Raw genomic sequence first — 26,149 nt, 5'->3', positions numbered from 1 at the left:
CTGGGCTCTCGATGGCCACGATGACAGAGCCCGGCCAGCAGACAGATTCCAAACAGTCAAGTCCTGTTAAGGTGTCTAGATCTAATTTCAGTTCTCTGATCTGAAAAATTTTATAGCTGCACCTCCAAGCCACAAATGAGGGAAATTCGAAACAAATTTGGAAAAGCAACCTTAGCTCTTGTTTATGGATAAAAACTTTAAAAGGCACCCTCTCTTCTGTCCCTTCAATTTCCTACTCAAAGGTAAAGGCCTGCGGAAGACCAGGAAAACTTGGTAACACTGCTTTGCTGCTTCAGAAGCACAGGTCTTGGCTGTCTCTCTTCCTTTTCTTGGATATTCTTAGAAAAAGAAACTTAAACATATTTTAAGGAATAGAAAAATGGGAAAACAGGATGGAGGGAAGCCAGAGGCCCTTGGAGTGATTTCTGAGATCAAAGCAAAGCCAAAGCTTTGTTAAGAAAGAAGAGCTTTGCGGTATCTGCAGTAAATGGTAGTGAATTTGTATAGACTACAAATAAGGCTGAGAGTTAATAAAGATAAAAGCACTCTGCATACGAGAGCCTGTATATTGTTGCCTGAGTGTTAAGGTAAATAAACAAAGGAAATAGAACTACAGGTAACTCTGCCCTTCTAATAAATTATTTCTGTTCTAATTTCTCTTTCCAGAGCTGCTGTAGCTATTTTATGCTCAAACCTACTGTCTCTAAGTTTCTGGAGCTTACTAAAAATTTAAAGTTTTCCACTTCATAAAAAAACATATGGAATTTTGAGGTTTTAAAAAAATGAGACTATTAATTTCAGTCTCAGTGATGGTGCCTGCCAATCAGATAAATGGCAGCCTTGCTGCCCTGAAGAAGCAAAGCAGTTGTTAAGTATTTGATGCATTCACCATCTGTATGGTTCAAATCTTGATCTCAGAGGAGGTAATGGCCAGGGAAGGTCTCCAACCTAATACTATTTTTAAAGTACTTCTCTCTTATTTGCCTTCTTCGTTAATGGCCTCTTTATTTAGCCAACTGTCCCATATAGAAACTTGGGCAACCACTGTCTTGGTGGCTTCATTCACAACAACCCACAATTGTGTGGATTCTACTGGAGTTTTCTTTCTTGTTTTCTTCCCCCTCACTTCAAGCTCTGAACCCCCTTTTTTCTTTTTTTTTAATCTACAGCTGATCTGCCAAATATCAGTACTTCACTACCCTTTCTCCACTCCCCTCATTCCATATTAGATACTGCTATCACCTTGACTGTCCTGAAATTAACTTGTTAAAAAATAATTAAAAACTTGATCGTGCCTGGGCTGGAGTGTCTCAATCGTTGAGCTTCGAGCTATGAACCAGGAGGTCACGGTTCGATTCATGGTCAAGACACATGCCCTGGTTGTGGGCTTGGTCCCCAATGGGGTGTGCAGGAGGCAGCCAATCAATGATTCCCTCTCATATGTCTATCTGTCCCTCTCTGTACTTCTCTGAGATCAATAAAAATATATTTGAAAAAAACACACAAAAACAACTTGATCCTGCTGAAAAGGGTACCACCATTAATGTATTAACTTCTCAGAACAGCACACAAGGCCTCTTTAATTTTGCATAGAATAGAATAGGAAAATTAGTTCCTTTAATTTGGTAATGATACTAAAAATTGTGAGATTTAATGTGATTAGATAGTACTCAAGATCAGTTCTAAAGAAGCTTTGTCTTTCATTAGGGATTTTATACATTTATTGAATCGCTTTCCCTGTACTCCAAACAAGACAGTGACTCTCAAATGTTTTTGTATTGAAGAATGGAGAGCAGCCCCCTTTGGTCTCAGCATCTATTTGAGTCACTAACCACAGGTAAATGCCTGGGATCCCAGGGTAAGAATTATATTCCCTTTCACCCATAAATGAACCCTAGTTTGAACAATAAATTAAATGGTCATCTTAGTCATACATCAGCATTAAAGAGAAATTTAGTTTTCTACTTAGTATCCTTTGTAAAATTTAAAATGGAACTCTTTATTGTATTGATAAATACAAAAAAAATGGTCTTCTTAAGCACTGTTTTTAAATAATGCAAAGAAAGATTTAAAGAAATAGATACCTAGATACAATAGGCAATTTTTTCATTGTTATCAGTCAGGAAATCACTTAAAGTTAAGTTCTTTCAGACTTTGAAGTCTCCAAAGAAAATATTAGCCCTTGAATTTCCTCTCTCACTACTTGCGGGAGTGAGGAGAGAAGAGGAAGTGGGTTTCTAGAAAAAAATCTATTTTCCTATAGAAACTATGGTATAAATTGTAATTCAGTGAATACTGTTAGTTCTGTTTAATGGTGAATTTGGACTCAAAAGGCATTATTTAAATTGGTTTGAACTTATTTATAAAACTGCTTATATTTAAAAAGATTACTATTTGTAAAATTATTTAAAAGATAATATGTTTTAAATTCCCAAACTTAGATATTTAATTTCTGAAACACAGTAGTTTTAGTAGAGTCTATCTAAAATGTTTATATTCTATTTATATTAATTCACTTCCATGCATGTTTGTTTGACTGGGATTGGTAGGTGATAGTTAGAATTAATTCAGGCAATAAGGAGAGTATGACATCAAGAAAGGCTTTGAGATGGGTGTGATATAGACAGATGAAGGTGGTAAGTAAAGGTGAAAAATTGTGAGTGAACTTGGGAAATAGCAACTAGCCTCGTTTTGCTAATTATGGGGCATATTTAGGAAAACAGTAAGTTTTACAACCCTTGGTAATGTCTTTTTTATGGTAGCAAATTTCAAAAAATAATAATCAGTCTTTATTACTAGTGATATGCTATTTCATAGAGTGTATAGTTGTATTAATATATTAATAGAAATTTAATATACAGAAATAAAACCTATTTAAATTTTATAGAAAAGATGGTGTTAGTAGTTTTGATTTTTGAAATGGTGAGAAGAATTAATAGTGATTTAAAATGAAAGTTCACTTACACAGTGGAAAATTGCCCAATCTTTCTGATAAGAAAAAAAATTGTCATTACTTAAGACAAGAAATCCAGGCAAGAAATATGATAAAATATAGATAATGATCAATGTTATTAAATGATTTTGAAAAATTATTCCCATAATTATACAAATATAAAACAAATATCTCAAGAAGCATATATACTATTTTGAAATAATTAAAATTAAAAAATAGGTCATAATCTTTATCAAGTATAAAGTCAATAAAATTTGCAGTTTGGTAAATATTGCATCTTGCTTATATTTCTTTGGAGTGCATAGAAAAGTACAGTGTCAGTAGCAAAATTAATCAAAATGCACTGTGTTGTACACACTGGGGAACTGGCAAATTGCCCACACTGCCCCGGCCTCCAGGGGCTACGTACCAAAGGTGCACTTGATGGAACTCCTGCGGACCAGGTTGCTGGGGCCACTTTTGGCTGCCAGTTGGCACCACCGGTCAACTTTTTCTCTCCAGCATTCCACTGAAGATCTCCTCTAAAATCAAGCATGCAAAACAAAAAACACACTAATCAGAACAGAATGGTGTGTGATTCCTGAGATACTTTTGAGGTTAGAAGCAGTCTGTTTGAGTCCAGTGATAACAAAGAACACAGGTTAAAACTGATAGAAGATGCTTAACATATTGCATCTAAGAAAGCTTAAAAGCATTTGACAAAAATAATTTAGAGTTTGGACCTCTATGATAACAGGAATTTTCTATTACTACTTTTTTTAAAATTTAAATTCTTTATTCTTGAAAGTATTACATAAGTCTCCTTTTCCCCCCCACTCCTCCATCACTTCTAATAGAAAAATATGCCACAAATTTAACTGAATCCTTCACTGGTTATAAAAAATACTAAATAACTGTATCACAAATGCTATATGCCAACACTTTGTTGAATTTGAGGTGCATCTATGATGTCCCTTTCTGGATCAACAGAAGATTTCACACAACTATATCATAACTACAACCTGCATTACAATGACTGTAAGATACCATCCTATATAATAAAAGGATAATATGCAAATTAACCCTAACAGCAGAATGACCAGAATGACTGCTGGACCAGTCACTATAAGGTGCACTGACCACTTCTTGGTTCCTTTCCCCGGCCGGCAGGCTCCGATCGCCTGATAGTGAACGGAGAACCGGGGGTGGGTGGTGGGGGACACGGGCGGTGCCAGGCCAAGGCCTCTGCCCTGCCGGTCGCACCACACACAGAGGGTGAACTGAAGCAGGGGTGGGGCCGGTGAGCAGGCGGGAACAGCTGACCTCTCGGTCCCTTCCCCTGGCCATCAGGCAAAGATCACCTGATGGCGAACAGGGAACCAGAGGTGGGGGGGGGGTGCGGGGCCAGCTGTGGGAAGCAGGGGAAGATGGCTCTGATCACAGGCCAGGCTGAGGGACCATACCTGTGCATGAATTTCGTGCGCTGGGCCTCTAGCTAGTATGTTGTAAAATGGATCCCAATTTCAGATGTTGAAATATGCATCTAAAAAAGGGTACACTGTTTATCATTCTTACTATCCTTCCTTAAAATTGATCCTCCATGAGAGACTTAAAAATCAATGTTAACTAGGAATATTGTAATGAGTCTAGAATTTAAAGCCATGAAAGTATTCAAACCACAATTCCCCAGTATTTCTAGACTAGAAGCCCAGTGCATGAAATTCATGCACTGGTAGGGTCCCAGTGGCTGCTGACTGCCGGCCAGGGCCTCCCTTCTTTCCCCCGGCTGGCCCTGCCCCCTGGTCAAATTCCCGGACAAACTCCTGGTTGAGGGGACAATTTGTATATTATGCTTTTATTATATAGGATAAAAGTTCATGACAATCTTGGAGACTAAAATATATTATTCCTTTTCATTGTCATAGCTAACAGTTTGGATGTTCCAGTAGAAAACAACAAAAACAAAAACCCAGAATAAAATAAAAACCAATTCTGAAATTACCTAGCTTGAGAATGAGTAATTACTTTAATGAGAACAACATTTGATAGTCTCAAATAAGTACAAATACATTGTCTCAACAAAACCAGATAGTTTAAAAAGCACTTACTTTTTGGATGTGGTGCCAGAAATCCCAAGATCTATAAATGGATAAAAGAAAAAAGAATTTAAAACTCTATACTCAGCTTAAATGAATGACATTTAAGAGATCAAAGACTCAGAGGTCTAGAAAAAGTCCATATTTTGCCTAGGAATGACTACATTCAGTTTTACAAAGGAGAAACTATGTCAGGAAACATTCACAAATCTAACATTTTCTTTTACTTTACATTATACTTAAGGATCGTATTTTAATGTCAATTCGTGTTCAGAAAAAAGGGTAAACACAGCAGGCTCGAGACTGCTATCTTAGAAAGGTCTATGTGGCTGGCATCTGGGAACCCAGCTAGTAAATTATTCTCTACACTGAGATAAAACTTTGCCTAATGATAAGAGTGGCTTGCTGTGTCTAAACCAGTGGTTGGCAAACTCATTAGTCAACAGAGCAGCAAACCGCGGCTCGCGAGCCGCATGTGGCTCGTGAGCTGCAGTTTGCCGACCACTGGTCTAAACCATACAAACAACGTGGTTTATGCTGAACACCTGCTTTCCTTCTTAGAGACTGAAACTTTAGCACATGATCAGCATCCAAGAAAATTCCTGGGTGCCGAGTCTCTAAAGGGCTTCCTTGGGCAAAAACATCACACACGTGGCCACATTTCTGTATGCCTTTCCCCTCCTGGGAATGAGAGAGCATAAGGAAGTCTGAGCATGGATTCCTCCAGACTCTGCCTGTGTCTTTTCCCCGATGATCCAGCTGTGCATCCTTATGAGCTGTTGTAATAAATCTTAGCTGTGAGTACAGATATGTGCTGAGTCTCCCGAGTCCTTCCAGCGAATCAGTGAATGTGAGGGTAGTCTTGAGGATCCTGACACAACCAGCTTCATCGTTCTGCTCTAATCTCAGTTCATGTATTACGTCAGCCAATATTTATTGAGGCCCTACATATACACCAGGCACTGTTCTAAGTGCTTTGGGTTATGTTAGTGAAGGGAAAAAATAAATCCCAATCCTGGAGAACTTACATTCTAATGGGGTGAGATGGATGATAAAACAACACACAAGAACTTACATTCTAATGGGGTGAGATGGATGATAAAACAACACACATAAAAGAATAAAGAAGTAAATTATGTAGGCGGTTAGAAGGTAAAATGGAAAGCCTATGGAAACATGAAAAGATGGAGCAGGATCTGGTGGCATAGGATGAGAGTGAGGGCAGGCAGTATTAAACAGGATGCTCAGGGAAGGCCTCGTGGAGAAGGTGAGACTTGGGCAAAGCTGAGCAGAGATCCGGGGGAGGAGCTTTCTAGGCTGTTATATAGTGCACTGTCTGCCTAATGGTAACTCGAGGTTTAACATTTCAAGAAACTGCCAAACTGCTTTCCACAGTAGCTGCCCAAAGTTGCCTTCTCACCAGCAATGTTAGAGAGTTTCAGTTTCTCACATCCTATAGACACTAGTTATCATGTCTTTTTTATTATAGACATTCTAATGGGTGTGAAGTGATATATCATTGTGGTATTAATATGCATTCCACAGATGACTGATGTTGAACATCTTTTTATGTACAAAGTGGCCATATATTTTTTGGATAAATGTTTAAGTCATTTGACTATTTTTAAATTGGGTTATTTGTCTTTACAATGTTGAGGTGTAGAGTTCTTTATTCATTCTGAATAATGGTCCCTTATGAGATGTATGTTTTCTCCCATTCTATTGATTGTTTTTCACTTTCTTGATGATATCACATGTAGCCCTATCTATTTTTTTTCTGTTATTGCTTGTGCTGCTGGTGTCATATCTAAGAACAAGGTTATAAAGATTTATTCATACATTTTCTTCTAAAAAATTTTATAGTTTTGACTCCTACATTTAATCTATGATCCATTTTGAATTAATTATTTTAAAGAACTACAAGACTGTTTCCAAAGTGGCTGCATCATGTATATCCCTACCAGCAATGGTTGAGAGTTCTAATTTCCCTACATCCTAGCCAACACTTGTTACTCTCTTTTTGATTACAGCATTCCCAGTGAGTGTGAAGTGGTCTGTCAATGTGGTTTTGATTTGTATTTCCCTGATGACTAATGATGTTCAACATATATTCATATACTTGTGGGCCACTGTATGTCATTTTTGAAGAAATGTTTATTCAAATCCTTTGCCAATTTTAAAATTATTTGTCTTCTTATTACTGAATTGTAAGAGTTTAATATTATAGATACAAGTCCCATATAAGATATGTAACTTGGAAATACTTTCTCTCATTATGTGGGTTGTTTTTTCACTTTCTTAATGATATCATTCATAACAAAAGTTTTTAATTTTGATGCATTCTTATTCATTTATTTTTATTTGGTTGACTATTTTTGGTATTATATTTAAGAAGTCACTGCCTAATCCTAGGTCAATATACCTATATTTTTTCTCTAAGAGTTTTATCTCTTATCTATAGGTCTTTGATTCATTTTGAATTGATTTTTATGGATGGTATAATGAAGAGGCCTAACTTCAGTCTTTTGCATGTGGCTATCCATTTGACTTGCACGTTTTTTGAATGGAGTATCTTTTCCCATTCTGAATGGTCCTGCAAACCTAGAAAATCATTTAACATTGTATGTGAAGTTTACTTCTGGGCTTTTCATTCTATGCTATTGGTCTATTTTTCTATGTGTATACTGTACCACTTGTCCTGATTACTATAGCTTTGTAGAAGTTCTGATATTAAAAAGTGTGCTTCAAATTTGTTCTTTATCAAGATTTTTTGGCTATTGGTCAGCTTTCTTCAGCTGAGATAAATATCAAAGGTGGTAGCATCTGTGAGCTGTGTGCTGAGGGTACTCTCAGAAGCTAGAGGTAAAAATCCTCTATTTCTGAAGTGGGGTCTGGGTGGTACATTATAGTGTCCAACAAAAGCAGTTACCACTGCAGACTGTCCGTGAGATAATATTTCAGAGTAGGAAGAAATACTAAAATAATCTCTCCATGGCTGTCATCAAAGCATTTTCATGGATGCCCAGACTGAGGATGATGAATGGAAAACAAAAGTATATCCATAGGGTAATGGATAGAAAAAATTGTGTGTAAATGATATGATAAACTTTTGATATAGCCTCAAGTGAAATGAAAGGTATTTGCAATGCTAACCCCATTCACCTTAATAAAAAAATCAAATTCAGAGTAGAAATAAAAGGCCAGTCTTTATTTTATCATAGCTGCCCTCACCTCCTAAGACTCTTTCACGTACCTAGCTCCAGCCACAGTCTCCTTGATGTTCCTTAAATATGCCAGGCAATCTTCTGCCCAATGTCTTGGCACTGGTTATCTCCTTAGCCTGCACATGTTCTCCTTCAGATATCCATATGGTTCATTCCTCTACCTTCAAATCTTTGCTCAAATTTTACATTCTCAGTGAGGCCTACTCTCACCTCCACTCTGTGGCACTCTTTATCCCTCTTTGCCTGTTCTGTTTTTCCCCCATGGCACTTATGACCTAACACACTATAGAATTTATTAATTTGAAAATGTTTAATGCTTGTCTTTGCCCTTTCAGATCACCATAAAAACAGAAATTTATACCTGTTTTGATCACTAATTTTATATCTAGAGCATGGAAGAATGCCCAGTATTCAATAAATAGTGTTTGTTGAATGAATAACTGAATCACACTTGGATGCTCAATTAGTAAACATACTACATTTAAGTTACTCTGCGTTCTCATTTCCAAATGAAATGAAAACTTAAGTACTTATTATACACAATACACTTGACTTCATACTTGCACATGCTCTCTAACTATACCTTGGATAATTTAGATTAATTATTAATTATGGCCTGGGTACTGCTTGTAAGACTATGATATAGAGACTGCTTACCTTCCAAGGAACTGTACTGGGTAAAGCACTAAGAATTTCTGCCCACTCCTTAATACAATCACACATAGGAAAAGACAGAGGGGGAAAACACACATGATTCAGTTAAATAAAACTATATTACTCACTGCCTACTAAGCTGGCAAGAGATGAGTCAAGATCGCTCCCAAGGGGTTTGCTTGCTGCCACTGCAGGACTAGGAGGTACCATCGAGATGGGTGCAGGCTGCCCAGTTGGTGCCATGGTTGGCATCAGAAGGTCACCTAGACCATCAAACACTGGAAATCAAATGGACCAGGTTCAGAATAATTGAAAAAAAATGGATCATATGGAAAATTAAAGGGAAAACTGTCTTAAAAAAAACAACTATGGAAACAAGTGAATATACAATCTTATAAAAGAAGACTTGTAATTCACACTTATCATGACCATAACACCAAAAAGAACATCTCTACATAAGTCTATTCATAAAGTATGGAGATACTAATGAACATGAACAAAGATGGAAAACAATCTGTGTAATGTACAGGAAAGAGCACAGACTTTGGAGTCAGAATTGAGCTCAGACTCAGCTACATGCCTCACTAGCTGTATGTCTTTGAGAAAGTTACTGTCTGAGCTTTGGTTTCCTCATCTGTAAGTGGGAAGAGTACCACTACTACTACATGGCTTTGTTGTGAAGATTAAATTAGATGATATATGTCATATCTTCATTATAATGTTTGCTGTACACAGGCACTCAATAATTGGTAGCCATGGTTACTCATTAAAAGCTATCACTAAAACATGTTTTATTCAAAATGGTAGTGATTTATCAAAGCCTAAATGGTTTACTCTAAAGTTCTACAATGTTTACTTTTTTTAAAAAAATCTTTGTTGAAAGTATTACATAAACAACTTAAAACAATTCTTAAATGAGAAAAGAAGGCTGAAGTTCCCTATGAAATCCGTGTCGAAATAAAACCTGATCTAATGGTCAATACCTACTAATAAGTATCTGAAAAACAGTTGACCATATTTTAGAAGTAAGAATTTTAATTTTTTCTCCAATATAGCAATCACTTTTGGTTCTAACTTTAAGGGAATATTTAAAGTAAATACTATATCAGTAATAGGAACCATGCCATTATTCATGGTTCCTGATTACATGTAACTAATTACTACTTGTCTAGTTCCTAGAATACAAGAAGACCATTTAAAATGCAGACTCATAGGATTTGCATTAGGTTATTGCTAATATCCACGTCAAAGATTTTGTGGTTGTTAATTTTTATCAAAAAAACTATGCATATTTACCATACATACTACTATACAACGATTCTAAATTAAAAAAGAACAGCATTCAACTAGGCACTGGCAATGGAAGCAACCAAATTGTCAGGCAGGGCATATATTTAGGGTGTTTCTGAAACACATTTAATTGCCAAAAACTCACCAATTGAAAATTTGTAGTAAGGACCCAGCATGGGAAGAGTAGAATGGAAGAGAATACAAACAAAATGACAGCAGGATGAAAGGTTAAAGGCAGGCAAAGAATACTATTTGTGTCTCAACTTCAAAAAACCAAGAACTATGCAAGCTTCAGAGGGTGTAAGCAACAGCAGGGGGAGTGTCCACACATTCAGATACTGTGCAAAGATCTAGTACAGAGTACTTGTTTTCCTTTAACCATCTCTAAACCGTGTGCATGTAAGCTCATGCAATAGATGGTGTGCGTGTTAAGTTAGATTTCTGCAAAAAAATTAAAAACAGAAACACAGAAAGGAATTAAATGTTATTCTCAAAGCCACCAAAATGTACTGAAAATATTTACTTAAGTTACTGAATTTATTTATTGAACAGTTTTTAAAATAAGGTCATCACTCAGTATTGTGTAGTCATTTCCTGATTATCATACTAACCTTAGGTGGTTAATTTTATAATAAGAACTAAAATAATGTTTGAAAACCATTGTCTCACCTGATGGATCAAAGGAGCTGCTGCTAGAAGTTGAAGGCGTTGTTCCAAAGGCTGCGTCAAAATTGGGTTGTAGCAGGTTATTCTGGGCTGGAGTCACTGGTGATGGAGAAGGGGCCATGAAAGAACCCCCAAATCCTAGGAAAAAGAAGTTCCAGAAAAATATAAGCAGAAACAACTAAACAGGGTAAAGGCCATAAAAACAGAGTCAGAAAAGGTTATAGAAGACTGAAAGGAATTGAATGCATGTAGATGAGAGAAGTCAATGACACCTGGGAAGTTATAGGTTTTTATAAGTTTTTCAAGTATTTTGACATCTGTCATGTATTAATGAGAGGTTTAAGTTAACTGAAAACAAGATAGCACACAAGAATATATACCTTTGTTAAGAGAACCCGCAGCAACCAAATCTACGATTACAGTAGAGCACATACAGCTAAAAGGGTCTCACCGGATTTAAAATTAAGATAATTATTTTCATTATATTTAAACTTTGGTTCTTCAAATCACAATACCAGGTAGTTAGAAAATACTTAGTTGTACACATTGAACCAGTATAATCCTATATAATAAGAGAGGAATATGCTAATTATCCCTTACACTGTGAGGCGTAACGACCAACCGCGTAACGACCGGATCACGGATCTGCAGGAGGGTGGACCAGCAAACTACAAGCAGGCGGTGGAGAGCTACAGGAGGGGACAGGGCAGCAAGCTATGAGGGGGGGGAAGGGGGAAGCTACAGGAGGGCGGGGAAGCAGGTGGAGAGCTATAGGAGGGTGGCAGTGAGCCACTGGCTACAAGCGAGTGGTGGAGAGCTACAGGTGGGAGCAGTCAGCAAGCTATGAGGGGTGGCGGGAGGAGGGGGGTAAGGGGGTGGTGGCGGGGGGGAGCTACAGGAGGGCGCGGCAGCAGGTGGAGAGCTACTGGAGGGTGGCAGCGAGCTACTGGCGAGCTACTGGTGCATGGATTCGTGCGCAGGGCTACTAGTAATAAAATAAAATCAGAAAAATATGCGTGCATTCTTTCTGCCACCAAATCCTTTTTAATATCTTTCATATGTTCTAGTCCCCTTGCTCCTACTGCCAAGTGAAGGCTCTCCCAACACTGCTCTCAGGATTCATAAAGTCGCCCAGGGGGGCTTCTCATTTGGACTTCCTCCAGTCTAGTCTCTGCAGTGCAGCCTGGGTGATTTTTCTGAGTGGAAAATGTTGACAAAGTTACTTGCCTAAAATCCTTCCCTGGATTCGCATAACTTTCAGATTCATAGAGTGCAGATTCCTTTGCATAGCAATAAAGCTCTTCTGGCTCTGGTTCCCTCTCCATCTCCGCAAACTAAGTTGCTGCTTATTGCATCATCATAGTCAGATGCCTGCTCTGGGAGGGCTTCCTAGCCTTAAACTGTTATCAGCCACAACTACCCCCACCCCACCCACCCCAAGTACATATGTGCTTTACCCAAGCCCCATCATAATTCTTTATTCTCACCCCCAGACCCACCCACCCACCCCAGGGATGGTCTTTTGATGTCAAGAACTGTGTCTTCTTTTCTCACCTTTTCTACTAATAGTCAGACAATGCCTGAAACACTGTATTAATATTTATGGAGTAAAGGAAACTTCTGAATATAAAAGGTGAGGAGAAATCAAACTATTATAAAGTAAGGAAACCTCAAATTAAATATTTATCTTTTGACTACTAGAAGCAAATCATTTCTCTCCACACCAGACAAAAGCAGAAGCAGAGCTCATCTGTACAAAAATATGCAACCTGTGAAGGAAGCGATTTCTTAGTAAGAGCTGAGATGATGCTCTATTATCAAAGAATTTATTACTACCAGGAGTTTTTTAATACTCAGTTTGGGTATATACATTCCTTTCCAATCTAGCCATATCTGCTCTTCTTCAGAAACTGCTTACAAAAAAAAAAAAAAATCAGAAATGCTAAAAAAAAAAAAAAATCCTTAAGCTTGCACTCCATAAAACCAATTTATAAGTTTGAAAATGGCTCCCATTGAAATTCTTTGGTTACTATTTTCTAAAGCAGGCAATAATGTGCAAGTCATGTTGCTCCTGAAAATTGATATGGATTTGGGCTTAAACTTTCCTTGTATATGTATAAAAAATTGTAATTTGGAAAATTGTTACCTATTAGAAGGTGGTTGTTAAAGTTCACTTTAAGTGATGTATTTGAGTGACATAAGCATCATGGAACTTTCCTAACTGAAGAAAAGACATTCCTTATATTTTAAAGAACTAATATCAGTCTGAAGCAAAGATAGGCCAACAGTAATTTTTTTTGTGGATGTGACCATTTTGGTTTTAGGGAGGTAGGCTGTGTTAATGTTGACTCTTTAGAAACATCACACACCTCGAAGTTGGAATATGGCTGTGCTTCTTAGGCAATTATTCTATGAGGTGCTTCTTCTTGTTACAGGTGAATGTGGAGACAATTTTACTTGATGCTCAGCTTCTTAAAACATGGCCAAGGAAAGACAATATATTCTAGAATCACATCATATAGTGTTGGGAAGGGCCTTAGCATCATCTGATTCAATCCTATCTTTCCATGACTGAAGAAATGGTGCAAGAGAAGTTAACACACCTACCCAAGATTAAGTAGTAGAAAGAGAAAAAATGTGTGCTTTGACACAGGGCTCATCTGCTTAGTAATACCAAACTTCATAAGATAAGTAGGTTTTCTCCACAGATAAATAAGTAACACTATTCAACAACAACAAAAAAGTAACAGTGCCTTCTCTAAGACATTGAAGGGTACAGCCAAATTGGCATGAGGCTCACCAAGTGCCAGGCACTGTTCTATGCATTTATTAGGTTGAACCACATGAATTTCCTGTATTTGACCATTTAGGTCCTACAACAGCAGAAATTTTACGTTGTTCAACCTAAAACATACTTTAGCTAATTTAATCCTAACACCAATCCCATGAAGTTCCACAGATGAGGGAACTGAGGCCAGAGAGGTTAAGTAATTTGCCCAAGGTCAAATGATGGCAAATGCAGAGCCAGGATTCCACACAGGAATCTTCCAGATACTCGTTCATCATAATACTGCACAGCCTCTTTCCCACAGCCAGGAGTAATGCCAGACTTGTACCTTCCTACAGGTTTATAAATTTGACAAAGATCTGGAAAGATGACTTTCTCCATTATACTCAGTTCTTATGAAGTAGGTGCCCTCACAAACCTAGATTAATTAAAAAGGTATAAAGTGACATAAATAATCAACTGATTATCTTAAAGAAAAATCTATTGCTATACTCTTAATGAAGAGCTAAACAAGAAAATTATAGACATTAGTAAGAAGTTTGGAGAACTCCTTCTGCTAAGTGAAAAGTTTTAGAGCCCAGGAATAGAAGCAAATAATAAATAAACTGAAACCATTAATATTTCTTTCAATATGGTTATAAATTACATTAAGAAGAAAGGTATTCTATGGAATTGAAAATAAGGTAGTAATCAGTAGGCTTCTGAATGTCCTGCAGCCATATTTGAATTTTCCTACACTATAACTGGATTGCTCAACCATCTACAGACTCACTGCCTTTTATCGCAAATAATTAGTCTTACAAATGTATCTTTCTCAAAGGGAACAGCCTATGCACTTAATGAAGGTTTATTAACACAGACATATTAAAAGCCATCATATTACTTGGGTCGAGTGAAAATTTAAAACTATTGGTAGTTAAAAACACACTCTCACACATAATCTCCTCACCCACATTTGCTCCATTATGTTAAAGATGGTATCATTTCAATTATTCTCAGTGGTACAACCAGTTCTTAACACATTCCATTTATGAAGATCAATCTGAGCTAGTCAATATTGCTAAGAATAATAGCCTGAGACATTTTGTCTGACACTTTCAGACTGTTTTCCAGCCCCACAGAGGATGAAAGTATTGGCCCTCTGTAGACCTTCCCATTTAGTGAAAATTGTTATTAATTCAACACTGAACATTTTTATATTTTTAATCCATTCAAGGACTTCTATGACTTTGCTAAAAAAGTAATTTGTGTCTTGTGGTTAGCAGAGAATGTAAAACTACAAAGAGCCTCATAAGGCTGGTTCATATCTTCCCCGCTTTTGGAATTAAAGATAGGCTGCGACACATTCCTTTATTAGCACAGACTTATGGTGCAGTCACCTCAGAATTGTGTCTGTTAGGGAAGAATATGGTTTTCCTGCTTGATGTCAACCTCAGAAGTTAGGCATATCCTTCAACACACCTAATCTCCCTTAATAATGCATTTTTACATCCATCATCCAGGACTCTGTCTGTATCTTTCAAATCTCTATATTTTCAGCTGGTATATACTGAGAGAAGTTTGCCAGTTGTATTCTTTAATGTATAAAATAATATTAACCTTTATTTTTTATAAATTTAACTCTCAATTTTCCAGCCAGACTCCATCTGAGATATGCATAATATCGGCATCCTACCAGTAATCTCAATGACTTGGAGAGAATACCCAGAGAGAAAAAAGGACTTCCTGCAATTCTGCAAAAAGCCAGAACATTTGATTTTATTCATAACATTTCAATCTTAATTACAACTTCAAAGCAAAAATTTGTAATCACTGATCTCATTTTAAAATTGACAAGGCCATTTCCTCTCAAACGGCATTTAAAATTATGCTGTTTCTGCAGCCTATTAAAATCTTATTGCTATAGCATAGTTTGTGCTAACTAAAAACATATTCTTCCATTTACAGCCTGTTAAATATCTGAATTAAGTGTACTGGTTTACCTAGAGCTTAAAGTTTCTGTGACCAATTTGAAGCTGCTATGAAGAATATCTGGACTAGGAGAAAAGTCAGATAAGCTAGTATTTTTTTTTTCCACCAAGCAACCAGTTGTGGTTTGTGTTAAATGCACAGCATCTTGTCATATCTGCAACTTTCCAAGTCCACAGTGGAATCCTGAATCTTCGTCATTCAGAAAAATACCAGCTGGCAGTCACTGGTATGAAGTGGATTTGGCAAATAGGAATGTCTTGTTTGCAGGGAAAGATGGGAAAGACATAAAGAATGCCATTGCCCCTGGGAAAGATGATTAAATTTCCAGTTTGAATTACTGATGGAAGGGAAGGTCAAGAGTGGGCTGCAATAACCGATGCAGCCTCTTGAGGAAATATCTGCCGTCATGTCAAATGTCCTACAACTCTGAAGGCTGAGGAGGCCATTACTCACTACCAATCCAAGAATGAATGTTCCCTGGTATATCGGTTGTTAGGATTGCTATTACACTCTAAAATGAGAGCCAGTCACTACCCTATCAAAGGCTACATGGCTAGCAGAGAATTTAAGCTGAGAGACTCTGGACATGGTGGCTTCCCTGTGCTTATGGGACCTACGTTCTCACCAGCTCACCAACATTATGACCGAAATGCATCCCTTTTGGTGACTGGGGAGGGACACAGGAAGTTGCTTCTAGGTATCTGAGTCCTCTGTGATGCTGCGGCTGTGCTTCCTATATGTAGCCTTCTAAGTTAAGTCAAAGTGAGGTAAAACAGCAGTGTCCTGTGAGTTGATAACCAGAACCCAAAACTCACTTTTGTGGTCTTGTAACTGGCAAGTGCTTTGCCTGTAAAAATCATAATGTCTAGGTCTGGCTATCATTAAGCACACTTTGCCTTGCCCCCAAGAAAGACAACAGTGGGCTTTTACTGTCTTTGAGTTCTTGAAATGTTTCCTTTTATTCTATCTATCCCATCGTAGCAATAAACAATAATTCTAGGCATCTTATACTAATCTTTCCACAACATAGTCCTGTTGAACTGGGATTACCCCAGGGGTTTACAGATAAAAAAATGATCAGCTTGTTAAAAGGTGGAAGCAGCTTCAACCCAATGATAGAAATCTATGAGTTTCTCCTAGTGTGATTCATATATTATAGACTCAATGATCAAACATAAGCATATTTTTAAAATATTTTTATTGATTTTAGAAAGGAATGGAGAGAAGGAGAGGGTAAGGGGGAGGGAGAGAGACGTTGATTTGTTGTTCCACTTATTTATGTACACATTGGTTGAATTTTGTATGTGCCCCAACAGGGGATCGAACCCACAACCTTGGCCTATCAGGATGATGCTCTGACCAACTGTGCTATCCAGCCAGGGCTTGAAACATAAGCATATTACCTCTAAAGTAAACAAAACAAAATGTGCTAACTAAAAGTAAGGCAGATTAGAAGCATCCATGAAGCCACACTGGTGGCTTCTATACAAATGTGATTTTGAGACTAATTTCATAAAATTCTGGGAAATAACCTTCAATTATATAATGTCTTGTTTTTCAATTTCATGTCTCAAAGAAAACATGCACCTTAAAATTTATATAATAGCTATTACTTATAAAAATATATCCAAACTTAACTTCCACAAAATACCATTTTATTTTAATTTAATTACCAGCTAGTAGGTCTGCCGATGCTGACGAACTAGAAGCAGCCTGAGGTGCAGGTTGGGGTTCAGAAGCACTAGTTCCAAATGCATCTACCCATTATCCATTATGCAGCAAAAAAGTAAAAGAGCGTAAACGGTAAGTACAGTAAGTAATTTAGGTGTTTTGCAGATAAATGCATAGATATGGAGCTTTGTACGGTGAGCTAGTCGCCTATGGGTATGTGAAATGACAGAGTTGAATTATGCTCTGATAACTTTATCCTCTCTCTCAAAAAAGAAGAGTTCTATAATAGTTAAGAATTAACGCCTTTGTAAGAGTAAGGTAACTTTTTAAAGGATAAAACTTTTGGACTAAATCCTGTCATTTATCAAAATAAGATCAAAATGTTAAAAATTTTGTCCAAAGGTAATAAAACACAAATTTTCCATTTATAACTCTATTAAACTTAAAAAAGTTTTAAACAAACAATTTAAGCAGCAGCAACAGCCCTCTTACACCCATATGTCAAGGTTTCATGTTTATTTGCCACAGTTTTTGAGCCTCTGAATGTCAGAAACTGTGACATCCTTGCACCCTCATGTACCCTACCCATCATGACACACAGGGTACTTAGTGTGGGTTTAACTTGCTAAGGATAATGTTTTAGCCAGTAAATACACACTTATGAATATTCATGAAGAAATCACTTCTATCCTGCATTTTTTTTCCTTGTAAATTTACTGCTAACAGAAGACTTTACATATATCATCCAAAGGAGTAATTCAGGATTAATTCAGCACATTTTCCTGCTTTAAATAACATACAGGAAGAGGAAAATACATTTAAATCAGTGAAATACCTTCCAATTCTTTGGAAGGATTTTAAAACATTAAACTCAATATAAATAAACTCTACAAAATAATGTATAACATCTAGAACGTATATGTTCAATTTTGACTGGCTTATTTGTTTTTAATTCTGAATTTTGTTCATTTTTATATTGCCTTTAAGAACTTAGAAATGTTGCTTTAGCCAACAGATCAGGATCGCCAGGGAAGAACAGTAGAAAGAAATTCAAATGAGCTGATTCTACATAAGGATGAATGAAAAGTTAAAAACAATCATCTAGAGTTGTTAGGCCATGCACGGAAAATTATGAACTGATGAGGATGAAGATGATGCAAAGAAATGCAAAGATCTTAAAAACTGAAGTTTACATTCAAGAGATGGAAATGAAAAATAAATGAAAGAGAGGATCTACAAACTATTATGAGGAAAAAATAAGGCTCTGTTAAGTGTTGGAGGAGGAGAGATACGCACCCCCAAAAAGGTCTATCACACCTGAAGAATCCACCTTTGCTGGAGAGGCAGTGGTTGCAGGAGCCGGTGATGCAAATGTATCCACTGCAGTGAAGCACACAACAGGAAACATTGCACGTCACCCAAAGGAAAATGAAACCATGAGCCTTGACAAACAGCTTCTTGAGATTTCACGTTTAACAGCAGGCGGTACAATGCAGACAGTCTTGACAGTTAAGGGAAAGCAAATGGATCTAAAAATACTCCCTTTCCCGAAGAAAATAAAATCTGACATCTTGAGGTCAGAGGTTTCAGTGTAAAAAAAAAAAAAAAAGGTTTGTCTTTTCATTGTGTTAAATTTGAAATATTAACCTTCCTCAGTTGGTGACAGGCCAAAGAATGAGATTTTAAAAAGTGATTTTTCTGGTTAAGAGGACCCAAGGCAAACCGCACTCTTTCATATTGCCCTCTCCACACATGACCCCCACAGGACATCTGAAGGCTGGACTTGGGCAAAAGGACTCACCGGATAAGAGGTCAGCGGTGAGAGAGCTCTCAGGCACAGGAGAGGCCCCTTGTGGTGGAGAGGAGAAAGCATCTTCCGAAAGGGAAACAAACCAAAACCAAGCAGAAGTAAGTAGAAAGCTGAAACCAAAGTCAAACATCTAACAAATGCACCCACACAGGCGAGGACAAAGAGCTTAGTCACCAAGACAGACATTTGGGAAAACTAACGTAAGAGAGGGGTGGCTTTGGCTTTACCTGTACCGAACAGGTCTATGCTAGGAGCAGCATCCGGCTTGGGCGCTGCAGCGGCTTCAGGAGCAGACTCAAATAAATCTAAGACCAAGAACACACATGCCTTTACTCAGCTGGATGAGCCAGCCTGAAACAGCATCATTTTCCAGTTCTGACTGAGTAGTCTGGGGAATTCTGACATAAGCAGCACGTGGTTTCTAGGAAACCATTCAGTTACAAAGTGTTCATGCAGTGACAGTTGTGGATGCAGTATATCGCAAGTACCAGCATTCACTCCACCAGATGTAATGAGTTCAATGACAAGAACAAAAAATTACCACCAAAGATATCTAGAGCAGGAGGAGCGGTGGTGGTGGTGGTGGTGGCGGAGGTGGTGGCGGTGGCGGTGGCGGCGGTGGCGGTGGTAGCGGCGGTAGTAGCAGCAGTGGCCGCTGCAATGGCGGGAGCAGGAGAAGGAGCAGTGGCAGGAACCGGAGGGGCTGTGCTAGCTGTAGGGGTAACTACAGGAACACTGGTCTCAGGTGGCTTCATTGCAAAGAGGTCCAGCTCGGGTGCAGCCTCTGCACTACCTTCAGATGGGGCAAAGGGGTCTTTTGGAAAGGAAAGTGGAGACACATACAGCATCAGTTAAGGAAAGAGACGAGACACTGGCATCATAACTATGGTAAGAGACACCTGACATGGATATTTACCCACTAGCTAGGCATTCATTAGGCTGCTTGGACTAAACTACTGCCCTATTAGCAGGGGTCAGTGATTAGGATGTTTTTCTAAAGAAAAAAAAAAGAAAATTTAGCAGGTACCACAAGTTAAGAAACTGAAACACATCAAGGTACTTGTAAGATTAGCCTACAGTCTAGCATCAGAGATTTTTATTCTTCAAATCCTTACTTAATCCAGTTGCTTTGAAAATACATTAAAACATGCCTATATATTTGAACTCTGTGTTACAGAAGAGTCACAATATAGCATTAGAGAATAAAAAAACATTAAGAGAGCATACTTGCCCTGATACAAATTGTCAATCTTGAGAAATTGTCAATTTTGATAAGTATGCACTTCACTGTCTTAATGTTTTAAGTGCCGGCATTATCTAGGCAGCTACGATGAATGACACTTTTTACTCAGAAGAAAGTAAGATTAGAAACACAGATGGCCCCATCTAACTACGGCAGTTTCACTAGGACAGAACAACAACAGACGGGCTCGTGACTGGAAACCCACCATTTCCTGAACATGCATCAAGTGCCGCGGCTACAGGGGTTGGGGTGGCTGCGGCGGCCCCTTCGGATGCTGCAGGGGCCTCCCCGGGAGAAGCTGCAAAGGCATCTTGGGTGCAGTTTTTAAAACAGCAGAAATTAAAGGAATAAAAAGAGAAGAAATATAGTAAAAGAACCACGTTAAATTGCGAAGAAGGCTCCCTTATACAACATGAATTTCTTAAAACGCGTTTTTATGGCCCATGCACTGTTGGTGGTCACAAAACAACTCTTTGCGCCCCTTCATGTTCGTTACATGCAAGTGGTACAGTGTCGATACTGTGAGGCCTATTAGGACCCAACAGGTAACAGGATTCTCATTGTATAAGGGCTCTGAGAAGCATGTTTTATGCATCACTAGAAATTAATGGATGTGAAAATGAAAACAAAAATAACTTTATTATGTAATTTAAGACATTACACTTTGATGTCCAGGTGCTACTTATTCACTACATCACTGAGAGGTCTTTAGTGGTTTCTAGCAACATGGATGTCTTCTTTAATGCCAATAAATTGAAATATACAACGGTAATGTAAAACAGTTCTAGTTTAAAAAAATTTTTATAGTCTAGTACAGGAGAAATTAGACTGTTAATACAAAAGGTTTACAAAGTATTCATTAAAGTTAGGTCTTCATAACCATTGAAAAGCATTTTCAGGTACAACCAAGGACTTGTTTTAAAGAAATAAGGAGATAATAAAATTAGGGGATGACACCATAATGCCTTTATTTTTACTTTAATTTATTGTTGTTTTCAAATATTGTATTGCTCTAGTTGTTTGGAAAAATAATCTACATTCAATAGATTAAAATATAGTTTCATGTTTTAAGAATATGTGTTCTTACTATTTAGAGTTAGAAAATCCATTAAAATACAGGCAGACCCAGTTTATAAATGCCCAATTTATAAATTGTTGATGGTTCCCAATGTGTGTTGCTTCTTTCTTTCTTTCTTTCTATTTTTTTTTTTTTGCCAACAGATGATGTTAATTATAGTAAAAAAAATAAAATAAAATCCTGGAGTTTTTGAAGAGCTTCTATGGTTCCAAAGTACAAAAGGAATGAAGCCATCATAAGTTGCCTAGAAGGAACTGCTGGAAAGTGGGCAGCAACACCCACTTAGAACCTGTTTCTTACAGGCTAGCCTTCTCATCTTAAAACACTGCCTTCCCTACCTACCAGAGTTCCCCGGAACACTGCTCTCCTGGCCATGGAAAGGGGTTTGTCAATTATACTTGGGAAACACTGCACAGTATATCCCCTCTCTCAGAGATTTGTGTAGTGTATTAGGCTATAGGAAATCCTACAGTCAAGGCCCTTGTTTCTCTGTTTATCCCAGCACGTTCCAAAATGATCTGATTGTGAAACACATTAGCAATCTCTTGAGGCTCAGCATTAATTTAAGTACTCTAATGAACATTAAATTAGAGACTCACTTGGCTTAAGAGGTCCTTTACAAAAACACAAATATCCCTAGAAGGGACAACAGGACAATCAGTTATTCACATCTTATTGATTTATGGGATCTGATTGCTTCACTCAGCCACACTGAGGTCAATGAGGGAGAGGCCAAAGAATAATAATGGAGTATGAAAAATACATGAGGAGATAGGGCACACCTTCTTCTCCAGGTGCCATGTTAAGGATACGATAATAGAGAACGTAGAGCAACATGAAACCCTAAGACGGGGCAGAAGAGCATAGAAAAGTCTAAGAGGACGTTGGAAGGGCTGAAAACATTTTGTCATGAGTCAGGTCTATTTTCTTTCTTGTTTTTTCCTGTAAAACTTGGAACTCAGGCTAATAAAATGGGAATAGTAGAAACCGTAATAGCAGTCACTATTCAGTGATATTTATGTGCCAGTCACTGTGTAAATATTTTATGTGCATTATTAAATTTAATTCCTAAATATCTTGTGATACAGGTTCTACTATCTTCACTTTGTAGATAAGAGAATGGAAGTTTGGAGGCTCAGTGACTGGACCAAGGTCACACAACCAGCAAATGACAGAGTCAGGATTTGGCCATGAACTGTCTGACTGAGGTGTGTGTCTAACCACTATGCAACACTGCCATGAGCTATGCCGCATCCCACTATATACAATTTCCTCCTGTAAAATGGAATAAACAGTAGTTATATCAGTGTTAGGGGCCAAATAAATATCCACTGTGTGACTTGCTGGCCTCTTTAATGATCACTTATGTGTAAGTAGGTGAAACCCATATTTATAGCTCGGTCCACAGGAGAGTAAGGTTTTTTTTGGTTTGTTTTCCCGTGAGCAAGACATCTCCTTTTAATGCTTCTCCTATTTGGTAAAACTTAATATTATAAACTTAACTCACTTACTGCCATCAAAACTTCTCTTAAAGACAGGAGCCCAGCTGCTCCAGCCCCTGGCTGTTCAGTCTTCCCAGCCCAGGAGAAGGAGATACGATGAGGAAGACTGCCCAGCCACTGTCTGGCTGTAGCCACAAAGGAACCCTGGGCAAGAACTGTGCAGCTGAGCCCAGTCAGCCCCAGAACTGTGAGAGATAATAACATTTCAACATTGTGGGTTTTTTTTTTTTAAACTTCTTTTAACACCTAGCTCTCTTTCATGATCAATGGCAACATTATTCTTCCAGTATTGAAAACTGAAGCCATTTCCAATGCAGTTCGCTCTCCCATGTTACCTATTGGCAATTTACGTCTAATTCTGCCAAGCCTTACCCAGCAAGCTCCTCGCTGACACGGCTGTAGGCTAGTCTTTTTTTCCTTCTAGCAATCTAGGAAACATTTTATCTCAAGCTCCTGTACCTACCTTCCTAAATATGTCTAATAGCTGTCATTTTCCCCATCCTGAACTACTCTCCCCATCTTCTCCTGCCACATAAGCCATCTTTAAATCACATAATCCTTCTCAACAGCCCCAGAGTCACCATTCCAGTTCCTCTCCTGCTCCTAAGGCCAGCTTGTTAACCACCATGCACCAAAGGAAGGCAGCTGTGGGGGGTAAGTTCCTTGGTTTCCAGCCACTGGTTTTGTGCTCACAGACTACCATCCTCATGAAGGCTTGTTCATAACTTCATACAGGTGATTGACAGGGTACCCTGGTGCTTGTGCAGAGGAATTAGCATCAATATGGCATTCTAGTGCTTAGGAAAACCCTGTTATTATAAACTAATGTGGTGTTGTTAGTGAGGTTTTCATAAATAAAAATAGAATGTTTTTAAGGATGTTGTCTTTTAGTTTTATCAATATCTTTTAACTTTTACTGAAATTTTTAAACACAGCCTTCCAGTGCTATTATGCATGACCACAGAAAGAAGATTTTTAAGTTCATTAAAAAAATAAAACATTAGTAAAACTGTTTCTGAGAAACTTGTTTAATAACTTATACGACTAAAATATTATGTGGGTATAATCTGAATGTTTAAAAATAATAGACATTTCCTACTTTTCAAACTTGAAATAAAACACATAGAAAATTTAATGCTTTAATATTTCATATCCAAGAAATTAAACAATTGGCCATTTTTCAGAAATTAAAATTCTTTAAACTTATTTCTAAAGAAATCTACTTAATACTGCTGTTCATGCTACATAAAATCTCAAAATGGCATGTTTTAAAGTTGTGTAAACCAAATAACTGGTGTCTATTATTCAAAAGTTCTACCACTTGCCCATTTTAGAGAGACAAGATTTTTAAAAAAAATGTCTATATATCGTGGCCAGAGACTCTCATTTACATTTTTATTTAAAATCCCATCTCTAAATGATTCCTTATGAATCAATGAATATGAAAGAAATTAAGGAATATCACTGAAAACTGCAAAACAGTGACACACATAGACTCCTGACACATATGGCATAGAGATTTCATAGCTGTTAGAGGCCAGTTTTATTTACTATACAGATCAGTAAAAATAACTGATGAGATTTGCAGATGTACCCACCTTTAATCAACCTCTAGCCAGGTGACTAGAAAGAATAAAGGTGAAATCAAGGGAGGGCCCCATTCTTTGGCATTAATTTGTATGATTTTCTGTAACACTAGTCATTTACTTACTTATTTGTTTGTACTAGTCCTTGAAATTTATATTTCAGGGTAGAAATAATGGCATTATAAAAGTATTTTCAAACATACATATTTCTCTGCCTGACAAATGTAGTTAAAGCAGAAGAAATGATCAACACAAACAGCATGACACAAAGATTATTTCAAAGAAATATCTTTAGCTCTATTATTCTAGAGAGTCATGAGAGAAGCAAGATGGAGTTGATTTCTTAGAGGCAATTAGCTCCTTACACATAGCCTGAAAAACAAAAATCTAAATCGCTAAAGGCACTAAATGCTTAAGCACTACATTGTTATCTATCCCGTTCCTATTTTCCTTGAAGTTTTTCTGTTAACATTAGCCTATGAGAAACTGCCATACCCAACATCAGTAATCAGGGGCAGGGAAAAGGAGGGCGTGAAAAAGTTTATTTTATACGTTTAAGCTAACACAAATTTTTGGTCTCCAAATTTATACAGGCATAACTGAAGAACTTTCTCTAGTGGAAGATGCTTTATAATACACTATTCAAGAGCCTGCAAACCCCTCCCTTCTCCTTTTTAAAAACAGGTTTCTCCTGTAGGAATGGGAGTGCAAATTCCTTTCTTGAAACAGTGACAATGATGCTGTCTCGTGGAATGCTCCTTGTTAGACAATGTTGGTAAACCTCAGAGACTGGGGTCCGGCATGTGGAACAGTGGTATGTGACACAGCGTGTCAGAGTAATAAGTGCCCAGGGGAGGATCCGAATAAACCGGAGCCTGCCAAAACTCTCCTGCCCTCCCCACTATTTGCTTCCTCCAATGTCTTTACCATATTCTCAAAATGCCCTGGGAAAGATGTCATATTATAATGAAGAAACACAAAACTATGATGAATATAACACTACTCGACTTGTGCATTTGATAGGAGCACCTCCCCAGGTCTGGACATTAGCACCACGCAGATGGGAATACATAAACAAACTGGCTTCAGATGGCTCACCAGGTCCAGGCATATGGCCCACGCCCATAGCTCTAAATCAACTCTGTGTCAGAATTTACATTTGCATATTTTCAATCCTTTCAAGTCTCACCTAAACCTGTTTTTAATCTATGTCAAGAGCTCATTCAAATGATCTCTCAAAGTCCCAGAGCCAAAGATGGTCCAAGTTTTTGCTTAGATAGAATACGCTTAATGTTGCAAAACTGGGCATATCCCCAAACTCTCTTCAGAGTCCTCCAAATCTAAACTCTTTTACTGGTAGATGGTATTTTTGGTCCTAAATCTTAAGAAATAACTTAGGCCAGCATTTCCCCTCCCATATTCCCCAGATATTTTTCTCCCTGCTAGTGTGAATCTGGCCTAAAAGACAAAATCTAAGTATTAGGTCTGGTACCACTTTCACAAAGATAATACAGGGCAGAAACACATATGGGCCAAGAGTTCTAGTGGCAATTTCCACTTTGAGAAACGGAAAGTCAACCTGTGCTCTAAAACCACTGAAATTAAATGAAGATAAAGTTGATAAATTTAGCTAAGATA

The 26,149-nt window shown here is 37.7% G+C and overlaps 1 protein-coding gene across 9 annotated transcripts in view; it reads right to left on the bottom strand.

Moving 5' to 3' along the window:
• Positions 1 to 26,149, bottom strand: part of SNAP91 (synaptosome associated protein 91) — a 138,014-nt gene that overhangs the window by 14,926 nt on the left and 96,939 nt on the right. For 6 of the 9 annotated variants that reach the window (XM_080664913.1, XM_080664911.1, XM_080664914.1 and 3 more), the window contains exons 16-25: positions 20,551 to 20,655; positions 19,644 to 19,916; positions 19,330 to 19,407; positions 19,094 to 19,165; positions 18,589 to 18,672; positions 17,295 to 17,378; positions 10,866 to 11,000; positions 9,035 to 9,184; positions 5,041 to 5,071; positions 3,363 to 3,474 (exon numbers count right to left, since the gene is read on the bottom strand). In XM_080664913.1, coding sequence (XP_080521039.1) covers positions 3,363 to 3,474; positions 5,041 to 5,071; positions 9,035 to 9,184; positions 10,866 to 11,000; positions 17,295 to 17,378; positions 18,589 to 18,672; positions 19,094 to 19,165; positions 19,330 to 19,407; positions 19,644 to 19,916; positions 20,551 to 20,655 — 1,124 coding nt within the window. The remainder of the gene's footprint in view (positions 1 to 3,362; positions 3,475 to 5,040; positions 5,072 to 9,034; positions 9,185 to 10,865; positions 11,001 to 17,294; positions 17,379 to 18,588; positions 18,673 to 19,093; positions 19,166 to 19,329; positions 19,408 to 19,643; positions 19,917 to 20,550; positions 20,656 to 26,149) is intronic. The other 3 variants (XM_080664916.1, XM_080664917.1, XM_080664918.1) reach the window with 3 other exon arrangements.

This window comes from Plecotus auritus, assembly GCF_963455305.1.
Source record: "Plecotus auritus genome assembly, chromosome: 4".
Taxonomy (NCBI): Eukaryota; Metazoa; Chordata; class Mammalia; order Chiroptera; family Vespertilionidae; genus Plecotus; species Plecotus auritus.
This window is presented reverse-complemented; position numbering and strand designations above follow the sequence as displayed.